This window comes from Doryrhamphus excisus, chromosome 2, assembly GCF_030265055.1.
Source record: "Doryrhamphus excisus isolate RoL2022-K1 chromosome 2, RoL_Dexc_1.0, whole genome shotgun sequence".
NCBI lineage: Eukaryota > Metazoa > Chordata > Actinopteri > Syngnathiformes > Syngnathidae > Doryrhamphus > Doryrhamphus excisus.
In genome coordinates this window covers 7,926,989-7,951,468 of record NC_080467.1, presented here as the reverse complement: position 1 = coordinate 7,951,468, position 24,480 = coordinate 7,926,989, and the positions used below count along the sequence as shown (strand labels likewise).

Here is a 24,480-nt window from a genome sequence, read left to right as displayed (position 1 = left end):
GTCAGCACATTGCCTTGGACCCGGGACCGTGTCACGACACGGACCCTACATTAGCGGGGGTTGAAATGTCGGAATGTTCTAATTTGATCATTGCAAAGAGGTCATGTTCCAGTGGTAAACCAGATTAAGATAATTGCAGGGGTGTTGTGTGAAATCAGAGGATGAGTGATCTATTTTAGCAATAAAAGAGACCCCGGTGGCGGGGGCGAGGGTGGCGTTCTCAAGGATATCGCTTTTGTAGCCTTGACATTTTTTTATTCTGTAGTGTGGGAACATACTTGTGCCTTTTTGGCCGATAGTTAGCCTTATGGAGTGCAAAATCTACCTTCAGGGACATAAACAGACTACACGGGGCAGGGGTGGCCCCAGGGAGTTGGGGCCCTGTGAAAAAAAAGTAATTTTGAGCGCCACTAAATAAATGGAGTAATGTTTTGCTATTTTGGTGTGCCCTTGTCATGGTTCCTTAGAATCATCACCGTCCCTCCCTCATTAAATATACCCCCACATGGGGGGCGGCTATCGGGATTTGGTGCACTGTGAACAAAATATCATTTGAATTCCACCCAAAAAAATTGACTCAAGTCCTGTTTTCATATTTTCCAAGGCCCCTTTCAGTCATGGTTTATAAATTGTACCCCCTTTATGGGATGGCCCTGTGGATTTGGGACTCAAACAGTGAACGTGATCACTTGTGCAATTGAACTTGACAACCACACGGTGTCAGGAAAGAGACACGCTTCCCCTCCAAGTCATGACGTCATCCTCACCTCGTTCCCACGTAGGCACCTCACCTAAGACAGAAGTAATGAATCGTCTGTTGTCGAGCGGCACAGTATTTTCCACGCTTAGAGACGGCGAGTGTTAATTCCACTGTCACCACCAAAATAGCCAAGCCAATAAATCCCGCTCTGCTGTTATGAGTTTGTTTAACAGCAAGAGGTTTTATTATTGGGGTAAGATTATCCCCTCAGGCTGACAAGTGCGAGAGCTTGTTCACATCAGAGCAGCCATGTTGTTTTCCAGGAGAGAAAGCGCTGAACTTCACATCTGGTTTAAGGCTGATTCATGCAGTGCCATGAGATTTTTTTTTTTTCAATCAGTTGGATGAGTCATCTCTCACCCTTTCCTGCTTGCCGCATCAACGTGGAGGTGTTTCTTTTGGCTTAAGAGTAAAATGGGGGGGATGGATTGTGAAATGTGGATTTTCTGCCTTTGATAGAGCGTTTGAGGGCTCACGGAAGAAAAAGTCCCCAGTGATGCAAAGCAAATAGATGTTTTATCACTTATCCTTAAGTCATGGGTCAGCAACCTGCGGCTCCAGAGCTGCATGTGGCTCTTCAGCCTCTTTGTTGTGGCTCCCTTTGTAATCAGAATCAGAATCCGAAATGGTTTATGATCAAACACATACTAGGAATTTGTTTTGGTGAAGTAGGTGCAGACACATCTATTAAAAATGGAAGTACAAAATATACAAAATAAACAGTATAAATATATGTACACAGTCTGTTTTTTGTTTGTTATTCTGAAAGTGCAGTCTGATTGTTTGTCCTAAGAGTCCAAACTGAGCGTTAATGTAACGCATATAGTGAGTGTCAGTGAGGTGTCGGGGTGGGGGGGGGGGGGGGGGGGGGTCGGGCCTTGTTGATGAGGCTGACAGCAGACAGGAAGAAACTGTTCTTGTGGCGTGAGGTTTTGGTCCTGATGGACCGCAGCCTCGTGCTTGAATATTTTTCAACATCCGATTGGGGAAAATGCACGTCTTTTGTAATGAGTTTTTAAAAAATCGTGTGAGACCATGAAGGCATCATGACTGAGTTCTGACGAGCATGAGGTTGAGCAGACAGGATGCTATTCAGTTCTCTCTCACAAAGGTAAACATGAAGGAAAATAAGTAATACTTTCCCAGAGCTATTTGACAATTCTAAAAAATAAATTAGAGATAATTTAAAAACAGCGCCAGAGTAAACAAATCAGGTAAGTTTACAGTAGTTTACACATACATTTATGTAAGTTTATCTCCAATACTAGCAAGAGTACTCTAACTTGTCTTTTCTTATCTGAATTACTTTGATACCCCCAAATTCCCTCCACTTGTTGTTTTCTTCAGTGGGCAAGGGGGTAAAATGGCTCTTTTCATAGTAAAGGTTGCCGACCCCTGCCCTAAGTCATAGCTTTATACGCCGTAGTCATTCATAGAAATGACAGGCACCAAATGCACACAAAAAAGTCACCAACATCCCATTTTTTTACTGCACCTTTAGCGGACTGACACACAGATATGTACAATTTGAACAAGATTGTTGTGAAAATATGGCCGCCATCAAACAAAATGTAATCGCAGCTAGTAACAACATGACTGACTTTTTCCATCTGTACTATGAGGTCATTTCTAGTATCTTCATCCTTCATTCATTCATTTTCTACCGCTTTTTCCTCACGAGGGTCTCAGGGGGTGCTGGAGCCTATCCCAGCTGTCTTCGGGCGAGAGGCGAGATACACCCTGGACTGGTCACCAGCCAATCACAGGGCACATATAGACAAACAACCATTCACACTCACATTCATACCTATGGACAATTTGGAGTCGCCAATTAACCTAGCATATTTTTGGAATGTGGGAGGAAACCGGAGTACCCGGAGAAAACCCACGCATGCACGGGCAGAACATGCAAACTCCACACAGAGATGGCCGAGGGTGGAATTGAACCCTGGTCTCCTAGCTGTGAGGTCTGCGTGCTAACCACTCGACCGCCGTGCCGCCCTAGTAACAACATGACTGGCTTTTTTCATCTGTACTATGAGGTAATTTCTTGTATCTTATTATGTGATATTTAGCTAGAAATGACAAAAATGAACACCTATGCTATGTCAATGTTGTACTCCAATGCTCTGTTTTCTTGGCTGCCCTCAGTCTCCTCTTGGGTAAAATGTTTCTCATAAAGTAAACACAGGAGATCCTTGCTCCTACGTGATTGTTTGCTAGTGTGTCTTGTCCCCACTGATGCATCGCTTGCAACACGGAAAACCAAATGTTACGAACTGAGGTAGTACTGTGCAGCGGAGTGGCAGCATGCTAGCCTGCTAGGAATAGTCATCGTGAGCACAGGCCCGTTCTTGTCCTGCCTCGGTAGGAAAAACTCAGAGGAGACAACAGGACTTTTGTGTACACTTGTGCGTCAGTGTATAATTTATTTCCCTTTTCCACACAGCCGTGGCGTAGGATTAGCATTCGGGCTAATAGCATTGTGGGTGCGTGAAATATTAGTTTATGGGGGTTCAAGTGGAATCTAGCCGCCAACAGCACCACGCGGTCGCTTTGCGCTATTCGCAGGCAAGCCAACTCACAGTGGAAATCAAAAGCAGGGACTCAGGAAATGGGTGTTGAGTGAGGTCACGTCCCAATTATGCCGCATGTGTGCTTCAGGTCGGGAAAAGCCAGGACATGCACCGTGGGATTAGGAAAATGTGCACATTTCCGTCGGAGGAGGCCTCTGGGAAACGAACGCTACCTTGTGATGAGGTTGGGCTCTCTCTAATGTGGTGGGGGTGTTCGGTGGGGAGTGGTTAAAAATAGGGGGATACGGGTTGGTGGTCATGATGATTTTAGGGGATGAAGCGCTGAAAGTCAGGGGGCGCACCGGCCTTGGCCTGCTGGGGTCAGCTCCCTATCAGCGTCCCCTCCGGGCACCAGAGGATGGTGTGATGCAACAAGACGAGTGAGGACTGAGTCTCTCTCCTCCTTCCTGGAGACGTTGATCAGTCCCAGCCAAGGAACTTGCCAGGGGCACATATAACGGAGACTGTTTTTGTTGGATATGAGCGACAGCAAGTGACATCCTCGTTTTTTTTTTTGGAATATCCCCTTTTATCATTCCTGTGCAAGACGAGTAAAATGTACTCATGTATTTATTTTCTTCATCTTTTCTGGCATGCGTGGGTTTGGATCGTATCGTACTTGGATCGTCCTCATTTAGGATGCGGGACTCTCTTCTGATGATTCTTTCTTCTTCTCCCAGGGCCAAAGACATGAAGAATCGCTTGGCTTTCCTGCGGCGGAGGAACGAGTCGCCGGGAAGCAACACAGCCGGAAAGTTGGACAAAACTATGAAGTCCGTCAAGTAAGTTGCCACTTCCTGTCAATGCCAGCCTCTTTTACAGGTTTAGGCTCCCAACTTCAGATTGTCATGAGGACTTTTTGCAAGTATTACTCAAAATTGAAGTACTGGTGAGCTTTTGGTTGCGGACTTGCAGCTCTTTTATTCTGTAACGTTGATGTTATCTTGCGAGACAATTAAGGGATTCCCAAATTTAGTTGACCGGAATATACGTAAAACGACCCTGAACATAACATGACGCCTCCTTTTCAAGACAAAATCAAACCCCAAAATGTTTGTACTCATGTCTTTGCTGCAGGGCACTTGTTTAAAGACGCAGCTTCATTGACCGGTATTATCTTTAAAAATTAGCATAACTCCTCCCCTTTTGTTTGCAAACTCTTCCAACTTTCAAGATACTTTTATTCCCTCCCGTGTGTGTAAGTGACAGGAAAAAAAGCTCTGAGTCACTCCATCAATACATTACGAGACGCCAAATATAGAACGACACATCTATTTCAGAGCTTTACATCTAGAGAAATGATTATGAATGATGATGATATGATATATATAATTTATTGTTTAATTTTCTTTGTAATAAATAAATTTTCACATAAAAAAGTTGAAAATTCTGTTTTTTTATTGTCTAATAATAATTATTATTATTAATATTATATTATATGTATTAATAAATTATAATATATATATATATATTATAATAATAAGTTGTAAAATTATATTAATAAAGTATTCTGTCCGTCTGTCTATTACTAATATTAATAATTCATTTTAGTGAGTGTAAACCAACTCTTTACCTCCTGAACCGCTGCACACAAAAAGGTGATTATTATCTGTCAAACATGCCCCCCCCCCACTATGTCGCATGTGCTGTTATTCTTTTGACAAATACACCACATGTTGTCAATTATTAAAACTACTTAAAAATAATAAAACACCCCTAGCACGTCCCCTAACAAGATTGGTTGAAGGACATGGCCGCCAAATAAGCCAGCATTCGAAGAGACAAGGTTCACGGCAGAGAAGATGAAGGACTGCCTGTAGGGGAGGGGGCGTGGTCGCTGCGGACAATCGATTGAAGGGGGTGGTGTCCTTCAAACCAAAACACAACGCCATTGGCTTGCTGTAGGCCCCGCCCCATCCGCCTTCTTTAGCGCCATTCATGAGATATAAAAGCCTTCCCTCCAGAGCTGAGTCAGGCAGACGGACTAAATGGACGGTTGGGCTTCTAGCTACATCAACAAGCTAGCCAGAGGCAACAGACAGTAGCCTGCTAGTAGCATTTTTTACTGCTCTTTATGGGTCACACAATGAGAAACCTGGCAGAGATGGGTTTACTGAAGAACCGCTCTGCTTTTATCTGCAGGCCCACCCCGGAGGAGGCACTCAAGTGGGGGGACTCGCTTGACAAGCTGCTGGGACACAAATGTAAGTATGTTCCGCTCATTTTTGCATGTAGCGTGGCCGGGCTGCAAACACGATATAGTGATTATTATTATTATCATTATTAGTGCCGCCTTACGTGTTGTTCATGGAAATGTCATCTCTTCCACCCCGCCTGCTTCGGCTCCGCTTATCAGCGCGTATGCTTGATTCATGGGAACGGAAAGGTGCAGACGGGAGGTGGAGGAGGTGTAGGCGGGCTCCACTTCCTGCTATTCTCCTTACTCGGAGATGCCTTTCTTCACCGGTTATTGAGTTTTAAAGTACAAGAGCAGCTCCAGTAGATGCACAGGTAGACCCACCTTGGAATCACTATACACTTCCTCCAATACACATAAGTTATTTATTCTATAGGAAAAACACAAAATGTGCAATGGTTTCCAAAAGTTGGTGCAGTGTGGAATGTTTGGGTTTAAGGTTTGAACCTTGGATCCCATATTGGGAATGTTTCCAAATATATTTGTTGTATCATATTACAACCATATCATGTTCACAGTAACAAAAAAGTGTAATATTTGATATTAAGTCGTGCTTTTTTGGGGAGAAATTAGAAAAAAACATTAAAAAACAGTTTTTAACCTTAAACACTAAAATGGTCCCTTTCATAAAAGTGAAAAGCATTTTAAAAACTTCACTCCCTAACCATAACTATATCAGACAACAGTATAGTTCCAATTTGAACATTCCAATAATGAAATGGCCGATCCTGAGAGCAAATGCATGCAGGAACGTTCATGCAGGATTCCGAATGCTTTGTTCCAAGCACGCGACTCAAAACCACGGCTATTTCTGTGCGCTCAAACTCCCAAGGAGCGTTGCCATGGCTCCCCGGTCAACTCTCCCTTTTGTTTATCCTCCTCATCGTCACCATCTCTCTGCTCTCCGTCAGATGGTCTGGCAGCTTTCAGAGCGTTCCTGCGCACCGAGTTCAGCGAGGAGAATCTGGAATTTTGGCTGGCGTGCGAGGAGTACAAGAAGATCAAGTCGCAGTCCAAGATGGGCTCCAAAGCTAAGAAGATATTTGCGGAGTACATTGCGATACAGTCTTGTAAAGAGGTACGGTTCGATGACTATATTCCGGAACATTCTGTGCCATTCACTTTTGTTATTCCCAATATTCCAAAGTACACAAAACGTGGAACACTTGTTCCAAATGACCAAAATCATCCCACTGAAAACTGAAAATGACCTCACAGTTATGCTAACATGAACTCATGCTGTCCTGTAAGAGTTCCATCTGATGATTGGCCACCAGATGGCGCTGCATTTTCCTAGTCAAAGCATGCGCTCGCGTGTCACATATTTTGCAGTGTTCCGCAAAGGCGCCTTGCTACTTAAAGGGAAAATATATCTCCGTTGATGGAATTTCATGTGTATATTTTGATAGTAAAGTCATGAAAATACACGGTATTTGGGGGGGGAGGGTCATGGGTGAAGAAGAAAAATGCCATATAACAATTTCAAGGGATAGTTTGGTATTTTGGACATGAAGTTGTAAGACATCCCTATCGGCAGTGTAGTGCATCAACTGGGACTGGGACTGAAACAATATGCGTTCAAAAGAGTAATACCGTATTTTCTGGACTATAAGTCTCTCCTGAGTATAAGTCGCACAAGGCAAAAAATGCATAATTAGGTAGAAAAAAAACATACATAAGTCGCACTGGAGTGTAAGTCGCATTTTTTGCGGGTAATTTATTTTCCAAACTACTTGACCAAAACAGACATTACGTCCTCTTGGAAGGCAAGTTCTAATAATAAAAGAATAGAGAACAGGCTGAATAGGTGTAAGATATGCTAACACAATGCTTATTCAGCTACACAAAAAATAAACATGAACAGAAAAGGTGTCCAGTGTTTATGTAACATAAACCCTTTTTTCATTTATAAGTCGCTCTGGAGTGCAAGTCACAGGAACAGCCAACCTATCAAAAAAAGTGTGACTTATAGTCCGGAAAATACAGTACATTTGCATCACAAAAAGGCCTACTTGGAAAAAAAAGCCACGCTTACCGTTTTGCATCGTCTTTCTCTCTCTAGGTGAACCTGGATTCTTACACTCGGGATCACACCAAGGACAACCTGCAGAATGTGACGCGCTCCTGCTTCGACCTGGCTCAGAGGCGGATATACGGCCTGATGGAGAAGGACTCGTACCCTCGCTTCCTGCGCTCGGAACTCTACTTGGACTTGATCAACCAAAAAAAGGCCAGCTCCACTTCGACTTCCTCTTCATCATAAGAGGCAAGAACAAAACAAGATACTGGGAATCATCGTCCCACAGCCGAGGTTTTTTTGTCTCTCGTCCGATGATGTGTTTTTTTTGTTGTGCGCGGACACGGCAAAGGATTGTCTTTATTTGAGTGGACTGCTTAAAGAAAGCCTCTCATTGAGGGCTGGATGCTTGTCTCATCACTGTTATTTTTTGTTTGGTCCAGTTGTACTGGAGAGTTAGGACAGGGGTTTGCTAAAAAAAAAAACAAACCCGCAGACATTGAAGACAGTCCGGTACTGTTTGTCTTTTTATTTTCTAAATTGTAGTCAAAGATGAAACCACTTGATGAACTGTTGGTACGACAAAATCTTCGTTTCCTGTGGGACGGAAGACATTGTAGCACCGTTTCATCATCGCTTACGAAACCTTGGATAAAGATGGACGAAGAATGCACACGGATGCACGGAAAGACTTTTAAAGTCCCGCTAATAGCAACAACAAAGGACTGGCCTCCAAAGACTGTCTCACAGCGAGGAGCAGGACAATTGTGCTCACAGCCAAAAATTCCTTTAAAAAAAAAAAAAACATTGTAGCTCATATCGAGGAAGCATTCTCAGGACGTGACAAGTTCCGACTTGGGTTTTTTTTTTTTTTTTTCCTGGCACTCCGTACTTATTATACTGAGCAATATACAAAACAGCAAAAGCGCAAAAACAAGAAAAAGTAACTTGCCGGATGCTTCTTCAAACATCCTCCAAAAGCACTCAGCTCTTAACCACCAACAGGTCCAATGCTGTCCTGAATTTAAGTGCAATATTTTTATTTTTACATGTTATATTATTATTATTTGTTCATTTATTTGGATAATGTAGAACTTTATGGGGCTTTAGCTCTGTATTAACTTTATTTGATAAGAGAGAAGAGGAAACTTAGAGCTATAAGTTTGACTTCCAGTGTAAACTCTCATGTATTTCATGGATTGCAAGCAAGCGTGTGTTGGCCACCCCTGGCAGCAGGCAGCCGGGAATGATTGTAAATATAATTCTTTAAGAAAAGTATGTGATATCACATTAAAAAAAAGCAAAAAATAAACCACAGTATGTTTCCACTGGCTGTGAAAGTGGGATTCAGCTGTATTTCTGTACATAAAAGAGACTCCAGACTATTATAAGATGACATGTACGGTAATGTTGAGACATAACAAAAGGAAAATAGACCAAGCTCCTTTTCTGGTTATACATACAATACATTGTACTGCTTGTAAGGAGTCTTTTCCTGAATGCGTTTTGATCATTTTCACTGTTTACAAGTCGACATGCATCTTCTACAATAGCAACGTGAAAACAGTAGATTGCATCTGGTGTCCAATGCTAATGATAAATAAAACCATCAGCTGAACAAGTCCATGAGTGTGTGTGTGTGTGTTGTCCCTTTTAAAGACATTAGCATACCACATAATGGGAATAAATGTCATCAAATGGGATTTATTATTTCAAGCTCTCTTTTTGAAGGGTTTAATGATTTCTACAATCAAATTCTTCAGCGATTTTTACCTGGCAACCTTCTCACACTAAGATAGTACACCCATGCACTCTGACTGACACAAGTTGGAGCCAGTTAAATGCCAGCACATGATCACATCCTGAACCAATCAGGGAGGAGTACACTCCCCTGTGTGGGTGTGACTCAAGCAGGTATTAGCTTAGCCACTTCCTAGTTTAAGGCAGTCTGGTGGTGTACTCGGGACATTTTCTACTCAATACTTTCGCTAAAAGATTTAAATGACAGAAAAGTGTGTCTGACTTCATCTATATTAATGGTTTAGTTTGACGTATCCAAAACATATCTTTAGTCTTTTTTCGCCGCTTAGCCAGCTAGCAAGTCATGTTAGCCACTTATAGTGTGGTTAGCCACAAATAGTGTTTCTACATTTATAGATACCTTAAACAGAAACATACTAAATCTAAATCTATATTATTAATGTTGATATATTAGTTTGATGTACCAAAACATATGTTTAACCTTTTTCAGATGTTTTAAAGCCACTTAAAGGTAAGCTTGTAGCCACTAGCTAGCTCGTCATTGGCAACAATTTAGCTGTGTATCAGTTTAATTTGAGTTTCTCATAATTTATTACTTTTTCTACCTTAGTACATGTTCATTTTCTGTCTCAGTCCACAGTGGGACTCTTGGATGCTCCAGAATGGTAAGATCTTTTTACCACCTTATCGAGACTAAATGAGATATTGGAAGTTGAATATTTGAGGGAAAGTATATGAATTGTATTTAATGTAAATCCGATGAGGCATGGTGATGGTGAAGATGGTTCCTGTGGTGACGTGGCCCAATGTCCGAAGAAGAAGAGCAATTGGGTGAAAGGTTTGGGTTTGAGTGTTTTGCTGGGGTGGATTAGTGGAAACAGTTGGAGCTGTTTGTGCTTAAATGGGGGGTTTGATCAGTCTGAAGTGCTGCTGGACTCGCTAACAGCCCGCCTAATCTTCTTTACCATCTGTTTTGACAGACTTCTTTTTGGTTTGTTTCCTCCTCTCACCCTCACCGTATTCTTTTTCTACCTATTTTCGCATGCAAGGGAAGTCCCTGTCTGAAGATCGGGTTCCCTTTGTCCAAGTTTCCTTCCTGTGTCAACTCTCCATCACATAATCTGTCATTGTTTTGAAACGCGGCTGTCATCGCAGCCTTTCTGTTTTCTTCTTTCCCAAATAAGGCTGCTTCCCGATTCCTCTGCTGTCTCTGGCTCTCGAATGGACATGGCCACTGTCGCGGCTCTTCGGAATGACATGGACTTTTAGTCTCTACTATATATTTACTGCTTGTTATGCAACATTTTATTGCGTTTACCCCGGCAGGAAATCCTCTTTCCAGCAACCTTGACAGGGATGTCGCTGTAAAAAAAAAAAAATCATGCGGCACTTTGTTGTATTTATTTATAAGGGACTTTTATATGTGCATTTGTACAGCAAAGCTGCTCGTCATGCACACGTAATAAAACCATGGCCCATAATGGAGTGCAGGCCGTCATCAAGGCCAAACAACTATAGGAGAGTGAACCATATGAAATCACATCGGAAGTCATGTAAAAAAAGTAATCACCCACACATTTTAGAGAGAATAATTGTATCGTTTTACATGCAGAATATAATGCAAAGTCGTCCCTCGTTTATCACGGTTGACTGGTTCCAGGTCTGATTGGATTCAATATTAATAAATAGAAACTTTTGGAGTTAGAGCATAGAAAAGATGTTTATGACTTTCTTAAATACGGTTTTTACTATTACAGCCCTCTAGACATGGAATAACACCACTAGAGTCGTAATAGATCATATTCAACCACAAGAACAGTGATCATTTATTCATCGATCCGTTTTTGAAAAAACAGTAAGACTGTTGATGCAAACATCCCATAAATCCCGGCCTTTGGTCCCATGGCGGGTTATTTAGCAGTTGCATTCAATAACAAATGTACGGAGAGTCATCAGTGAGTCAGCAATGCATGGTGTGCTGTGTTTGGGCACAGTACAGGCAAACAGACAAGTTTGTTACGTGCAGTAATATACACGAAACAAAGGTACAAACACCAAGGTTTGATTGTAAGAAAAACAAGTTTAGTGGAACCTCAGTTAGCATGTTTTTTTAGCTAACAAGTACATTTTTGTGTATGCGTCTTGTCATGTTATTAATACACTGCATGAGTGCAAGCAACTGTGATCTTAATATATTTTTATCACAAAATGTCCATGTTGGCCTATGTTCATGTTTCCAGTTCCACATGGAAACATTGGAACTTGAAGAGGTGGCTGGAGATCGGGAAGTCTGGAATTCCCTACTGAGACTGCCGGAAGAGAATAGATGGATGGAGACACGGAAAGAGGTACCTGAATTCATCTCCGTCGCCCATCTATGATGTCATCAGTGGATAACTCTGTAGTTTTTTTGCTCTTGTAAAAGGCGCCCATCTGTCAACTCTCGGATAAAATGTTGCCAGATTTCCTCAGACGCAGGAGAAAAATTCATCCTGGCTTGCCGGAGCCTAGGGGGCTATAATAACACCAAGCTCAGATTTATTGCGGAATACTTTCAACTTGGCACGCTCCACTACTTGGGAGAGCAGCGCCAACATTTGTCGGCGAGTTTTCCGTCGCTTGTGCGGATGTCGGCGGGCGTCAAGGGAGCCTTTGACTTGTCTTTGCTCGGGGTCAAAAGATGCAAGAAAAAAGTAAGCATGTTGGATTTGGCATTAAATTCACTAAGATGGAAATTACACATGAGGCTTTTTTGGGCTGTCGTTGCAATCATCCAGTTTATTTTTAGCAACAAGACAGCTAAAAATGCCAGGCATTTTTTCTGAAGAAAACACTTTAAATGATGAATGCTGTTGGTACTAACCTTAAATAAGACACTTCTCTAATAGGATTGCAATCAACTGACATCATCAGATTACCCTTAGAACCAACACAATGCTGAAGAAAACACCTTATCTACACACCCGACAGGTTTTTCATCCTAACAGAAATTACAGTTTCAAGTTAAAACTGCTGATTCTGCGAAAACAAAATCCCAAAGCCCGGTTGTGATGTTGAAAAGTCATAAAGGGTCCCACACCGGTCTGGTCCTGCAGGTGGTTGCATCTGTAGTCCTTCATGGCCATCCTTTAAGCTCTCTCCCACGAGAACGAACCATAAATATTAGCATAATAATACCATCCCTGTTCCAAAGCCAGTACCTACCTGGCTAGACTTGCTTCTGCAGGTTATTGTTGCGAAAAATACTAAATGGCTGCAGGGCTGTTTCCAGTACCTGGTCAGCCAGGGTTCACAATCTCAACTTTAGAACAGTCATAATGATAATCATAACACGTGTTACTGTTGCGGCTAGAGCCCTCAACACGCTAAAACTCTACTCTTAACTCCCGAAGTCACATCTCAGACAAGGTAAACTGTCTTAAACGGCTTATTTTTCTTTGACTGTGACAGTAACACCAAAGTAAAGGTGACCGTATGAGTATTATTTAGTGGCCAGATGGTTCCAATAATTGGGCATCCCAATGTTCTTTCGGGCTGCATGGCGGTCTAGTGGTTAGCGCACAGGCCTCACAGCGAGGAGACCTTAGTTCAATCCTACCCTCGGCCATCTCTGTGTGGAGTTTGCATGTTCTCCCTGTTGACTCCGGTTTCCTCCCACATTCCAAAAATATGCTAGGTTAATTGGCGACTCCAAATTATCCACAGGTATGAATGTGAGTGTGAATGGTTGTTTGTCTATATGTGCCCTGTGATTGGCTGGCCACCAGTCCAGGGTGTACCCTGCCTCTTGCCCAAAGACATCGCCCGTGCGACCCTTGTGAGGATAAGCGGTAGAAAATGAATGTTCTTCCCGTGCCTGTGTGGGTTTTCTCCGGGTATTCTACTTTCCTCCACATCCCAAAAGTGTGTATTTTCCCTGCCAGTCCAGGGTGTACCCTGCCTAAGTGGCATATAAAAAGGATGGATGGACTTCAGTTATGCTTTAAGGAAAAGTGAAGTAAGGAAGTGAGCACCAAGCAAACAGAAAATGAGTTTTTCGTGCCCTAATTATATTGTATTCTCTGACAGGAGACTCGCGGTGCGGCACAAATCAATGTCTATGTTGACGTATCTGTCCAGTCATGTCCAAATCTTTGGTTTCGTTCTTTTTTTTTTTTGATCCCACTTTTTTCCTTAGTAGCTAATTATTTCCACTTGTTCCATGCTTTGATTCCCATCAGTGAGTCGTTAGCATGTGTGTGATCAACTGGCACAAGTGAACGAGTGTGTCATCTCAAGAGAGGAAGCGCTACAGCAGGAAATGAATCAAGCGCTTGATGTCAGCAGACGACGTTCTACCACGTAATTACAACAGCGTTTGACTCATAGTTTGATTCAAGGCCCTCATGGCGGATATCATCATTAGGCTGCCAGTGCAGAAGAATACACAGCGAATACAGAGACTCTTAGCGCTACCGGAGTGAACCGACAATGAATGTAAATGCTATCATTTTGGGTTTGGCTTCTGCGGCCGTGCTATTCTTGGAACACGGGATGTTATTCCAGAGAAAGAAATGGAACGCTTTTAAGAGAAGCAGTTTCCCTTTTAACATGAAATCTAGCATTTTTTCAGGCTTACACGGGAATGGGAAAAACATTTATGACTCCGAGCACGGAAAAAGGTCACTTGTGTCATCATTTAATTATTTTACTTTTGCTTGTATTTTTTAGAGAATAATGCATGGATCGGCAAAGGAAATCCAGCAAATGTCGCCGCAATATTTAAGAAACAGGTATGAAATTAATGAATTTTAACATTGGCAACAGTTTTTTTTACACTCTCCCAAATAGGGCAATACCATTAATCACAATAGTAGGAGAGTGGTGTCTTTGAAGGTCAACAACCCTCTACTTTAGAATTGTTGGCACCTACCCATTTACTAGCGGAAAGCTGTCACACAACCGAAAGGACGACTGATATGAGTGATATGTTTCCACAACGTCTTTAGTCATGTCAGCAACTGCCAGCACGTGTTTACCGCACTGATAGCATCTGCAGTGACTGTCTAAGTACGTACAAGTCAGTACATCACTGACCTTTCATAAATTGTCAGATACATCCGGACACAGTACACGTGGCCTTCCTCCAGCTGTGGATGAACACTGACAATCTCCTCAGCTTGGATCACAGCCGAGACCAATATGAGCAGAGTTTTGGAGCAACCCCAAACAAACCAGGTATAGGTCAGCATCTGTCACCTGACCCAGCTTTTGTTTACCAGCCTGCAACACAGCACTTTCTTGACCTTGCCTATCCGATAAGGTCAAATTAGTCATTTATCATCTGGCTCATTTAGCATCACGTGGCTGTGGATTATGTTAAGAACGTGCAGGCTTGCAACATATGAATTGGGGAAGCTCCAATCTGCAGGATTTGGAAGCATCAAAATGCAAAGGCAGAGGATTGCTTTATAGCTTGTATGTAGCTGCTGCTTTCATTGGCTGATTAGCATACATTTGAAGTGGAAAAACAGGGGGCTAAACAACAATAAATAATAATAATGCCTTTAAACCACGGGTGTCCAAGGTGCAGCCCGAGGGCAATTTGCAGCTAGGTAGTTTTTTTATTGGCTCGCAGTACATGCTAAAAATATAATTTAGAACAATAACAGCAAAAATGGAACAATCTACAATAATAAAAGTAGTAATATTATGGGAAAAAATATAAAGTTCAAATATTAAGATATGTTATTTATTGTAGTAACTTTATAAGAGAAAAATATTTTTTTAAACTTTGGTTGTGGAAAAAGTTGTAACATTACAAGAATAAAGTCAAAATATTATGGGTCATAATTATGAGAAGCAAACTGAAAGAAAGTTGAAATAGCTGGAAAATTATTATTATTTAAAAAAACAACAGCCGGAAAAATGTGGAAAAAATGATTTCATGAGAATAAAGTCAAAATATCAAGGCAAAAGAGTCACAATTTAACAAGAATAAATGAAGAATAATAAAAGAAGACAAAAGGGAAAGGCTACGATGACAGAACAAGAAAAACAAAACAAGAAAGCCAAAAATCGCTTTACAATTAAAGTTTTACACGCAGAAAACACTTTGAAATGCATATAAAGGACGACTGAACATTCAACATCACTTCTACCTTGATTGAAGTTGTTATTGTTGACAAAGATGTAGCAGCGAGGGCCACTCGGACACCACCTTTGTGCTTTGCTGTGTGCCCTTTTGAACTCAATAGTGTTTTTCACCTTCTTTATCAAACTGCAGGCACTTGCAGCTTTCTTTGGCTCCATTGTGGGTTATTTAGCAGCCGTGACCAAAACAATAGCCGAGACTTGTGATGTAAGTTAGCAAAGAACTACAGAGTTAACCACAGATGGCATCTTGGAAGGGCCACAGAGCCGACTTCTGGTTCCTGTTACAATGTATTAGCACGGTAATAGGATACTAACTTGACGTTTTGTTATAAAAATACATTAACAACACAGTTGGGCTCATCCATTGTATAAATAACAGGACATGACGCCTATGTATTGTATGCTAACTGGAAAATGTATGCAAACTGAGGCAAAATTTGACAATAGTTGAGGTTCCACTGTACTGTACATTTCCAAAATATAGCACCACATACTATAGACCTAGATTGATGGTGCTAACCGAGGTTCCACTGTAATAGAAAAAGTTCTTTCCATAATAATAATAATTATCTTGCCTACATAATCATTGCGGTCGTAGTCTAGGGCTGCATGAGTGTTGCGGGCACTGGTGAGCTGCGGTTCATCGAGGTGAAACAAGGTTTGCAACATGTTAGACAAATATACAAAATATTAGAAACAGTTCTTAGTGTGAGACAATGCAGTGTCTCTTGACTAAGCTTTATTTTGAAGAACACATTTTTTACAGCTCTTACGCCTCCCCTGAAGCCCACAGGGGAGTTACAAATCACGCTTGGGGGGGAAAAAAACCCTGATTTATTGACAGGGAGATGGAGGGCATTTTGGTATGCATACAATTGTTGCTACAGCGAATACGAATCAACACACGTGGATTAAGTGTGCCGGGCTTCATCTTTAGGTGTCCGCCACATATGCCTGATGGATCCTCTTTTTCCCTTTCTCTGTCACAGCCTTGCAGTTATGCAACAGTGTAACTCTAACCAGACAGTCTTGGCCTTTCTCTTGTTTTCCATTTGGTCACAAATCATTCCCATGCCTACTAAAACGTATCTTATCATGCAGTGTAACGTCTCAAGCACAGGACGTTTATTATATGTGATAAAAAGGTGCACAAATGTCACCATGGTTGTGTTCTGCCATGGAACTGCCACAGCTGGAGGGGTATTTCTGTTCAAATGTTCAACACATTTTTTCTCAGCCAGCAGGTAAAAGTATCATTTTTTGTGATACACAAACGGTTGCGAAACAAGCAGCGCCTACTAAAAAAGCATCGCATATGAAATACAACTGGAAGAGGTCTGACCCAACAGAGAAATATTGGCCAGCAGGCTCTGTCCTGTTAAGCTTATCTTCCAAGGTGAGGAATACATCTGCAAGCCAGGGCCTAACTTCAGGATTTGTGGGACAGCCAAGGCTGTGCAAAGTTTAAAATGTATGTGGCTCCTCACAAATCAACTAAAGCTAAATCAAAGGTGTACATTCATCTACAGCCCAGCCAATCAGCTTTTTGGGGGCAGATACCGATATTAGGGCCTGGACTATTAAAAAGTTCCATCTGCAACCACCGAGTATTTGCAAAACGCAAAAGGAAAACAAGTTGACTACAAACAAAATAAGAAATAATGAAAACATGCATCCATTCCAAGGGATGAAACTAACTAACTTTATTGCCATGATATTCATGCCTCGGAGGAGAAACAAAAACATGACAAATATGTTCAACCTTGAAGCAACTGGCAAGTTTCTGCCAGTTTTTGCACTTTGCAAATTTCACTGGCGCACTCATCTTACAGTTTGATGTTCATCTAAACCTCCTACTTTGTCCACCAAAACAGCTTTAAACTGTAATTCGACCTTCATAATATCTTTTCAACATTCCCAATTTTCATAGAAAACTCTTTCCTTGAAGGATTTGTTGAAAAGTCATTACTGGACAAAGAAGCCATGAGTAAAGTATGAACATATTAGCTGACAGAAAGTGAAGAATGGAAATATATCCAGTTGATGTTGACCCCCCGCACCCCCGTTATATAATTTGAGAGAGAAGGCTCCAAAATAAAAATGTGAAAAGGCGTAAATATATCTTTGGTAAAACCCTAGCTCATGAATCATTCTTTAATAAATACCTTACGGTTATGAGTTGCGGCCTCAGTGGAAGACTTTGCCAAGTTAGTGTCTAACATGAATGACTTCTTGCCCCCCCCTCCATATTTGTCACAGCCTTCACAATGGGTGAGGGGTTGTAGAGGATCAGCAGCTCCACACTTCAACAGTTGGCTTTGTGGTTGCAGCGGGATGGCTAATTCTTTAATGGCGTACTTGTATGCCGCCAGATAGAAATGGACGGAAACTTGATGCAAAAATAGACTGGGGGTGTGAATGTATGAGGAACGAGGCTGACTGAAAGGTATGCTGAGTTGGGAGACATCAGAGTCAAAGTAGCCCATATAGTAGACCATTCACTCAGGTCACCAACCACACAGCTGGAACATTACAGTACCGTCTTCTCTACGATCAGGCAGCACAAATCAATTGGGATTCATTAGAAAACTCACCCTGAGAGTCCATAGGGATCCGTGTCTGGTCTACGATCTTTGGTTCTGAATTTACCACAATCCTAACCCTGACTCTGACCCTAAAGCTACCTGAAGACCAACCCTCACCCCAACCTTAGCATACTTCCAAACCATAACCGTTCTTTTTCTGTACCTCCTGTCCTCATTAGAGTCAACTGCAGTCCTTAACCAATCCTGACCCTTAAAACCCCAAGTTACACAACTGAACTGTGTCTTCTTCCATCCTCTCAGTCAATCGGTCCCATGCATTCCCTTGTCTCCAACCCAACTGTGTCCTATGGCCTGTGTTTGTCCGCTGATGTCTTCCAGAGATCCATCACAGCCATTCCTTTCTCTAGCTTGGTGAGTTTCTAATTTGTTGTTCCTTGTGTCAACTGTTTTGAAGTTATTTGTTTTTTTTTCCTGTCTCTGCAGCTTTGCTTTCATCTGGGTTCAACTGCAGGTTAGGCCTTCAACAAATGGAACAGTTTCCTTTTAAGATGAATCCATATAGCTTACCCAAGTAATGCGTAGCGTGGGACTTAAAAGGTCTCAGTTGTCTTCTGCTCATAGAAGCAGCTGCTTGACAGCAGGAGCATAAAGGATGATTATCTGTTAGTTATGAAACCATCAGGCACCACTTTTAAAAATAGATGAAGTGAATGACTAGACAAGAGTGGATCTGTTGAAGTGGACTGATCCGTGCCCTGCAGCATCTGATGTTGACAATGGAACATTCCCAAGAGCGTAATCACAGCGCTTTAATTCTTTGATCATTTTAGAAAAAGAAAAAAATAATTCAGTCAGGCTTTTATATGGGCCAGCTTATGGTATTTGTCTGTTTCCACACATGGGTCAATTTGGGAGTAAACAAAAACAGTATTGACCTACAAATATCTGTCTTAGCTTGTTTTTGTGTTTCATGAGTTTAAAACAAAGAAATGAAATGCAGGTTGAAGTCTGGTGGCAGGTAACCCCCCAATATATACAATTATCATATAAAAATGTAATTATAATCCACAATGTAGTCCACATTTAGTTACACGACCAGACCTTGTGGATGTGCACTAAATGCCGAATATACACTTCCTGTCCATCACTTGCGCCAAGGGGGAAATCTTTTTGGTGTACTATACACAAAGTGGACACAGGTATACTCTACCAAAGACTTATTTCTTACTTAATTATTTTAAAAACATCTGCCTTCCATCAGGATATGGCAGTAGTGCTTGGGAAACCGGTCACAATTTCCATATTTTGGGCCAGTTCTTTACAGGATAAACCACTGCCACCCTAATTTGACTCAATCAAGCTAAATTAGAACGCAGTGATTGTATAGCAGTTACAAAACATAACGCTATTTTTAAAAGTAATGTGGAAAAATCCAAGGAATCCAGAACAAAGCTGGAGGATTCTTCTCCTGACTCGCAATCATGCGGGCCAAGAGGCCTGCGATCCATTTGTGGTTCATTTCACCATAATATTGCACATTTGTTTTCGATTCCGTCCCATCCTGGAATTCATTCACAAAAACCTCCCTGAAAGTCCAGCTGAGGATTGACTTTTTTTCATGGTTGTTTGTATTCCGTTCCCATTGCATGTCCTTGGTTGATTGCTGCTCCTTTTGGGCTGAAATTGATAGACTGTACTCTCACTATCTAAATACTTGCAGATGGCTGCAAGATGCGGGTTTTTAGGTTGTTTTTGTCCCCTAGGACTTTAAAAGAGAACACTGTGGAGTGGACAATGACAAAGTGACTGCTTTTAAAGCCTCAGATGTCACACAAGAGAAAGCGTGTTGACAAATGAGCTTTTACAATCTTTAAAGTGTCACACATTTGTACTTGGGCTGCCTGTTTGAAAGACTGGGGGCAACTTATGGATGTCTTGTGTTGTGTCTTGTAAGAGAGTTAAGACCTTGAATGTTTTCTTTTATGATTATTGGCGACTTTATTACTTACTGTCGGCTTTGTTCTACTAAGCAGCCTGGACACACTGCAACATCTGAAAAATGAGAAAATACATTCAAATCATGATTCTTCCTGTTAAGCCAATTTGCTTATTTTAAGTCATATGTACTAATGTCTGAATATATTACTTAAAGGGGACCAATTATGCTCATTTTCGGCCCTTTGTAATGAGTTGTGGACTTCTATAGAGCAGCTACACACAATAACCCGCAGTGAAGCTTTCTAGATTTTCCAGAATCTGCACCTATTCCAGCTGTATTTCCTTGGATTTCCAAAACGGGCTGTTTGAATTTATATGGGCATGCCCATATAAGGAAGTGCGGCTTACTGTGACGTCTCAGAGGGGGACGGTATTAGAAAAAACTCTCTGAAACCTAGCGTTCAGCTCGAGCCATCCCAAACTTCTTCCAGGCTCAGTCACTTCCACTTTACTTGTTGTAATTTCTCATTAATTTCATTCTTCTTTTATGATTACAGTCAACTTTATTACTTACTGTTACTTTATTGTACTGGACACTACATACACAGAAATCTATCCATCCAGCCATCAGTTCTATGTACCGCCTATTCCCCTTAGGGTCCCCTAAGTGGTTCCTGTAGCAGCTGACTATGGGTGAGAGACGGGGAACATCCGGGACTGAGGAACTAAAATCAGAAACACTTGGCTAGTCACCCTCTATGTTAGGCCAGTGTCCTATGTACTAAAATCTACTTGTTCTGCTCAACATATAGCTCACAGTTTTGTACATAATACAGATGATAAACAAATTAGTCTAACATAGTTAAATATAAAACATGAATTTTTACCCTGATTTCAGAGATTTCTCTTGCTTGGCTATCTTTTTCCCCCATTTGCTTTCTTTGCAGTAAGTTAATGGTTATGGCCGTCATCACACTTTCTCTTTACTATACCGAGATCTTGCATGGCGACCGTGAAATGTCCATTTTGCAACAAATCACCATGTGGTTTTTTGTTCAAAGGCGTAGTAAATTATGTGTGACGTCTTGACTAAAACCTGACAAACACAACCACATCATGAAAATATGTTAATGAAAAATAGTGGCACTCACCAAAATGTATGTCAGTGACGATGGTTTGGACACCACATTATTTTTATGTAATAATACATAATTAGCTTAATAACATGTTATTATTATTTTTATCTTATTTTTCCGCGGTGTGTGTGTCCTGGAAATACATTGCATAATAATCTCCTCATTGTAGGTCAGGGAAAATATGATGGTTCCCGTTATTCATTCCGGTAATTGTATGGAATGGCGTCAAGTGTTATTCAGATGTTTTGAGGGCAGGACACTTGGGTGGACATAAACAGCTTCTCGCTTTCAGTGCAAATGTCAAGGGGGGGGGGGGGGGGGGGCACGGTGTACAATCACCTGGTGGTGCTGAACCTAGCGGGCACATCCGTTCCCTCCCCTCACACATGTTACTGCTAATACCTCTTAGCATCAGCGTGGGCCTACATGCACACAAACACATCCTGATAACTTTGGAATGGGTGATGCTTCAATGAATTTGCCATTGAGTCATCTTGTTCTAATTGGAGTGGGACAATTTCCCCACACTTCTTAGATGTCTTGAATTTAATTGCTGTTTTTTCTTTTTCCTCTTGCAACAGCAGCCAATGAGACTGTAGCACACTCATCTATTCGAGCACCTACTCATCTGTATATTCATAACAGTGAGCAGCTTCTCAAGATTCTGTATCATTTCCTCTTTCCGTTGTTTTACTTTCTTGCCCTCGTGGTCAGTGACTCACTCCTGCCACCCATTTTGGCCCATGACTTTCCATTAGTCTCTTAGCAACCAGGTTTAGATCCCTTTGGTCGCAGTTGGGAAACTCCCCCGTCACCTTTTCTTTTTTTTCCCCTCATTAGAAAACAGGAACCACAAACAAGTGGAACATCTTGCCAACAATGGATTTAACTTAATAAGGGCAGCACTACGGAAAACTACTTGACTCAATATCACCTGGGCTTTGAGGGTGGGATCAACAAGATGAACCTTTATGTTTTATGAAATTGTTGCCATAATGAAGGCATAAAATACGACAAAAAAGCGCTAGTCAAAGATCCTTTGTATGACAGGACCTCTATGCACTCACTCTGCTTTTATTTTTTTTTAAATACATACATCACTATACAATACATATATACAAGTGACGTGCGATGTCAGCTGGCCAGAGTTGATTATTAACCGAGTACTAGCATCAGATTGGTAGTGTAGAGAGCGGCCGACAGCAGCTCCTGTGTGAATGTTGACTGCATGTGTTCTCTGCTCGTCCATAAGCGGCAGTAAAGTGACAGTAAAGTTATATTGATGAGACAGCAGCCACCAGGAAGTGGAGGTGTCACAATATCCTGCAAGATTAAAACATTAATAACCATAGATTAATGTATGATCTCAATAACACAATAATTGCTGGGCGGAATATATTACCATGTGCATGTGTTTCTGTTTTCTTTGTCTCTTGCCTCCAAACAGGCAGGAAGAGATTTCACTGCATTTGTTTCAGCCCCTTGGCATGTTTGTTCCAACAACAGCATGAAGGGAGTGAGCCCTTTTGTCAATCATAGTTTATTTGTCTCTTGTTTCTTTGTTGGAATTATGTTACCAGGTTGCAATATGTCGTGCACTGTATTTTTTTCATTATACGTATCGTCTCTTTCTTGTAGACACGATCTCTGGTGACACCACTACGACCTACGCTGTCAATGGGAACATGTGAGTCTCTTATTTTATTTATGTCTAAGATGGCTTATTTTCTATCATCGTGTTTACTATATTGGGTAATACAAGTGTAGAGTTGACTATAGGGGTGTTATTCTCTGTTCTAGAGGGCTCTAATAATGTTAGAAGGCTGTTTTGAAAAAATCATCAAACACCTTAGCCCCGCCCAAGTTATGAATGAACCAATCTGATGTCATGTAAGAGAACCACATGACCGGGCCACAAGTGAGTGTGCACAACTACTGGATTGAGCAAGCATAAAATGTCACTGGGACTCATGCCAATGTATTATGTCAGTTCTCTATTTAAGACAAAACCAGGGTTTGGAGGATGTGACAAATATTTAAAATAATATATTTAGTTTGCCTTTTCCTTCCTTGTTTCCTCATAAACGTTTCCTCATTCCTTCATATCCTTCAAACTGACTACAGCTCTGTTAATGATGTCGTCACATACTCATTATTAATGTTATAATGCTAACAATGTTCGGAAATGAAAAAACCCAGCTGGAGGCAGCTAAGTCATTACATGCATCACATCCTGGCGTGCATGTGGTGCCGTGTAGGATTTATTAATTTTTTGTTATGATGGAATTTGTGGAATCCATCAAGACGCTGTGAATGATATGTAGTATTCGGCACTGGGCACTAGGTGTCAGTAATGTTACTTTAATGTTTGGTGAGGCACACACAGCAGACTTGATCGCAGGAACAACAGGCTTTTATTGCAGGCTTGAATGATCTCAGGTACAATAATTCCTAATAAAAACACAGGCCAACGTTGCGGCTGTAACCCACGCCAAGCTAAAAGTCACCATTACTTATTTATGCATTCAATGGCTTTTTTTACTGGTAATATGTCCACCATATTGGCTAGTATGGGTGTTATTTAATTTTCCCATGTTCCCATCCGGGTTTTATGCTATCCTCCTAAAAGTGTGTGCATATGTTCAGGATATGAACCTTGTCCCGAGTGCAGGTCGCCAGGGTTACCAGGTTGTATTAACAGTCTGACTCTTGAGTACTGATCCGGTGATCGCCACCGGAAAAGAGTATCTTTAGGAAAAGGAATTCAGGAAGTGTTATGTAACTCTTGACCAGCAGTGGGTGAACTGAGGACCTTCATGCGAAAAGCAGACAGCATGCTCAACCTGATCAGTCAAGCAGATGCAAGAAGAGGAGTACAGCCCATGTTTGGAAATACACATGATGGGATGTTTTTCATTTGCCCATCGGGCCATAACAGACCAAACCGGAACCTGGCGGACACCATCTAGGTCAGCGCTCATCCGCATTCCTACTACTCCAACCTCTCAAAAAAATGAGATAAAAAGGTGCCAGATCCAGATTAGAGCTCACGTGTGATTTAGTGTAATCCCCCACGCTGGCAGCATCAGCAAAGCATTATGGGTTGCAGATGATGCACAAGTGCACAACTACACGCGTGTTGATTGCGTTCATACCCCCTCAGCATCACAGGGAAGGGGGAAGATGGGGGGGCGTCATCCATTAAGGTTATTTGATGGCTATTTTTAGCAGCACGTATCAAAACAAAAGGATGAATGACATCACATGAAACACCCCAGAGAATTCTCTTGCTTTTTGCTCCGTAGCATAAAAAGAATCATGAGAATTGGGTCCAGATATTATATAAGACATTTACAGAAAATAACAGTCATAGTATTACAATGGAAAAGTTTAAATATTGGAAGAAAAAAATAT

The 24,480-nt window shown here is 41.5% G+C and overlaps 2 protein-coding genes across 17 annotated transcripts in view; both read left to right on the top strand.

Moving 5' to 3' along the window:
- Positions 1-8,047, top strand: part of rgs3a (regulator of G protein signaling 3a) — a 92,932-nt gene extending 84,885 nt beyond the window's left edge. For all 11 annotated transcript variants that reach the window (XM_058065057.1, XM_058065052.1, XM_058065051.1 and 8 more), the window contains 4 exons: positions 4,017-4,118; positions 5,479-5,540; positions 6,445-6,611; positions 7,596-8,047. In XM_058065057.1, coding sequence (XP_057921040.1) covers positions 4,017-4,118; positions 5,479-5,540; positions 6,445-6,611; positions 7,596-7,796 — 532 coding nt within the window. In that variant the 3' untranslated portion in view covers positions 7,797-8,047. The remainder of the gene's footprint in view (positions 1-4,016; positions 4,119-5,478; positions 5,541-6,444; positions 6,612-7,595) is intronic.
- A 150-nt stretch (positions 8,048-8,197) lies between these two features.
- znf618 (zinc finger protein 618) overlaps positions 8,198-24,480 on the top strand; it is a 51,817-nt gene continuing 35,534 nt past the window's right edge. For all 6 annotated transcript variants that reach the window (XM_058065064.1, XM_058065061.1, XM_058065060.1 and 3 more), the window contains exons 1-4: positions 8,198-11,659; positions 14,022-14,083; positions 18,293-18,403; positions 22,705-22,753. The gene's annotated coding sequence lies outside the window, so the exon portion shown is untranslated. The remainder of the gene's footprint in view (positions 11,660-14,021; positions 14,084-18,292; positions 18,404-22,704; positions 22,754-24,480) is intronic.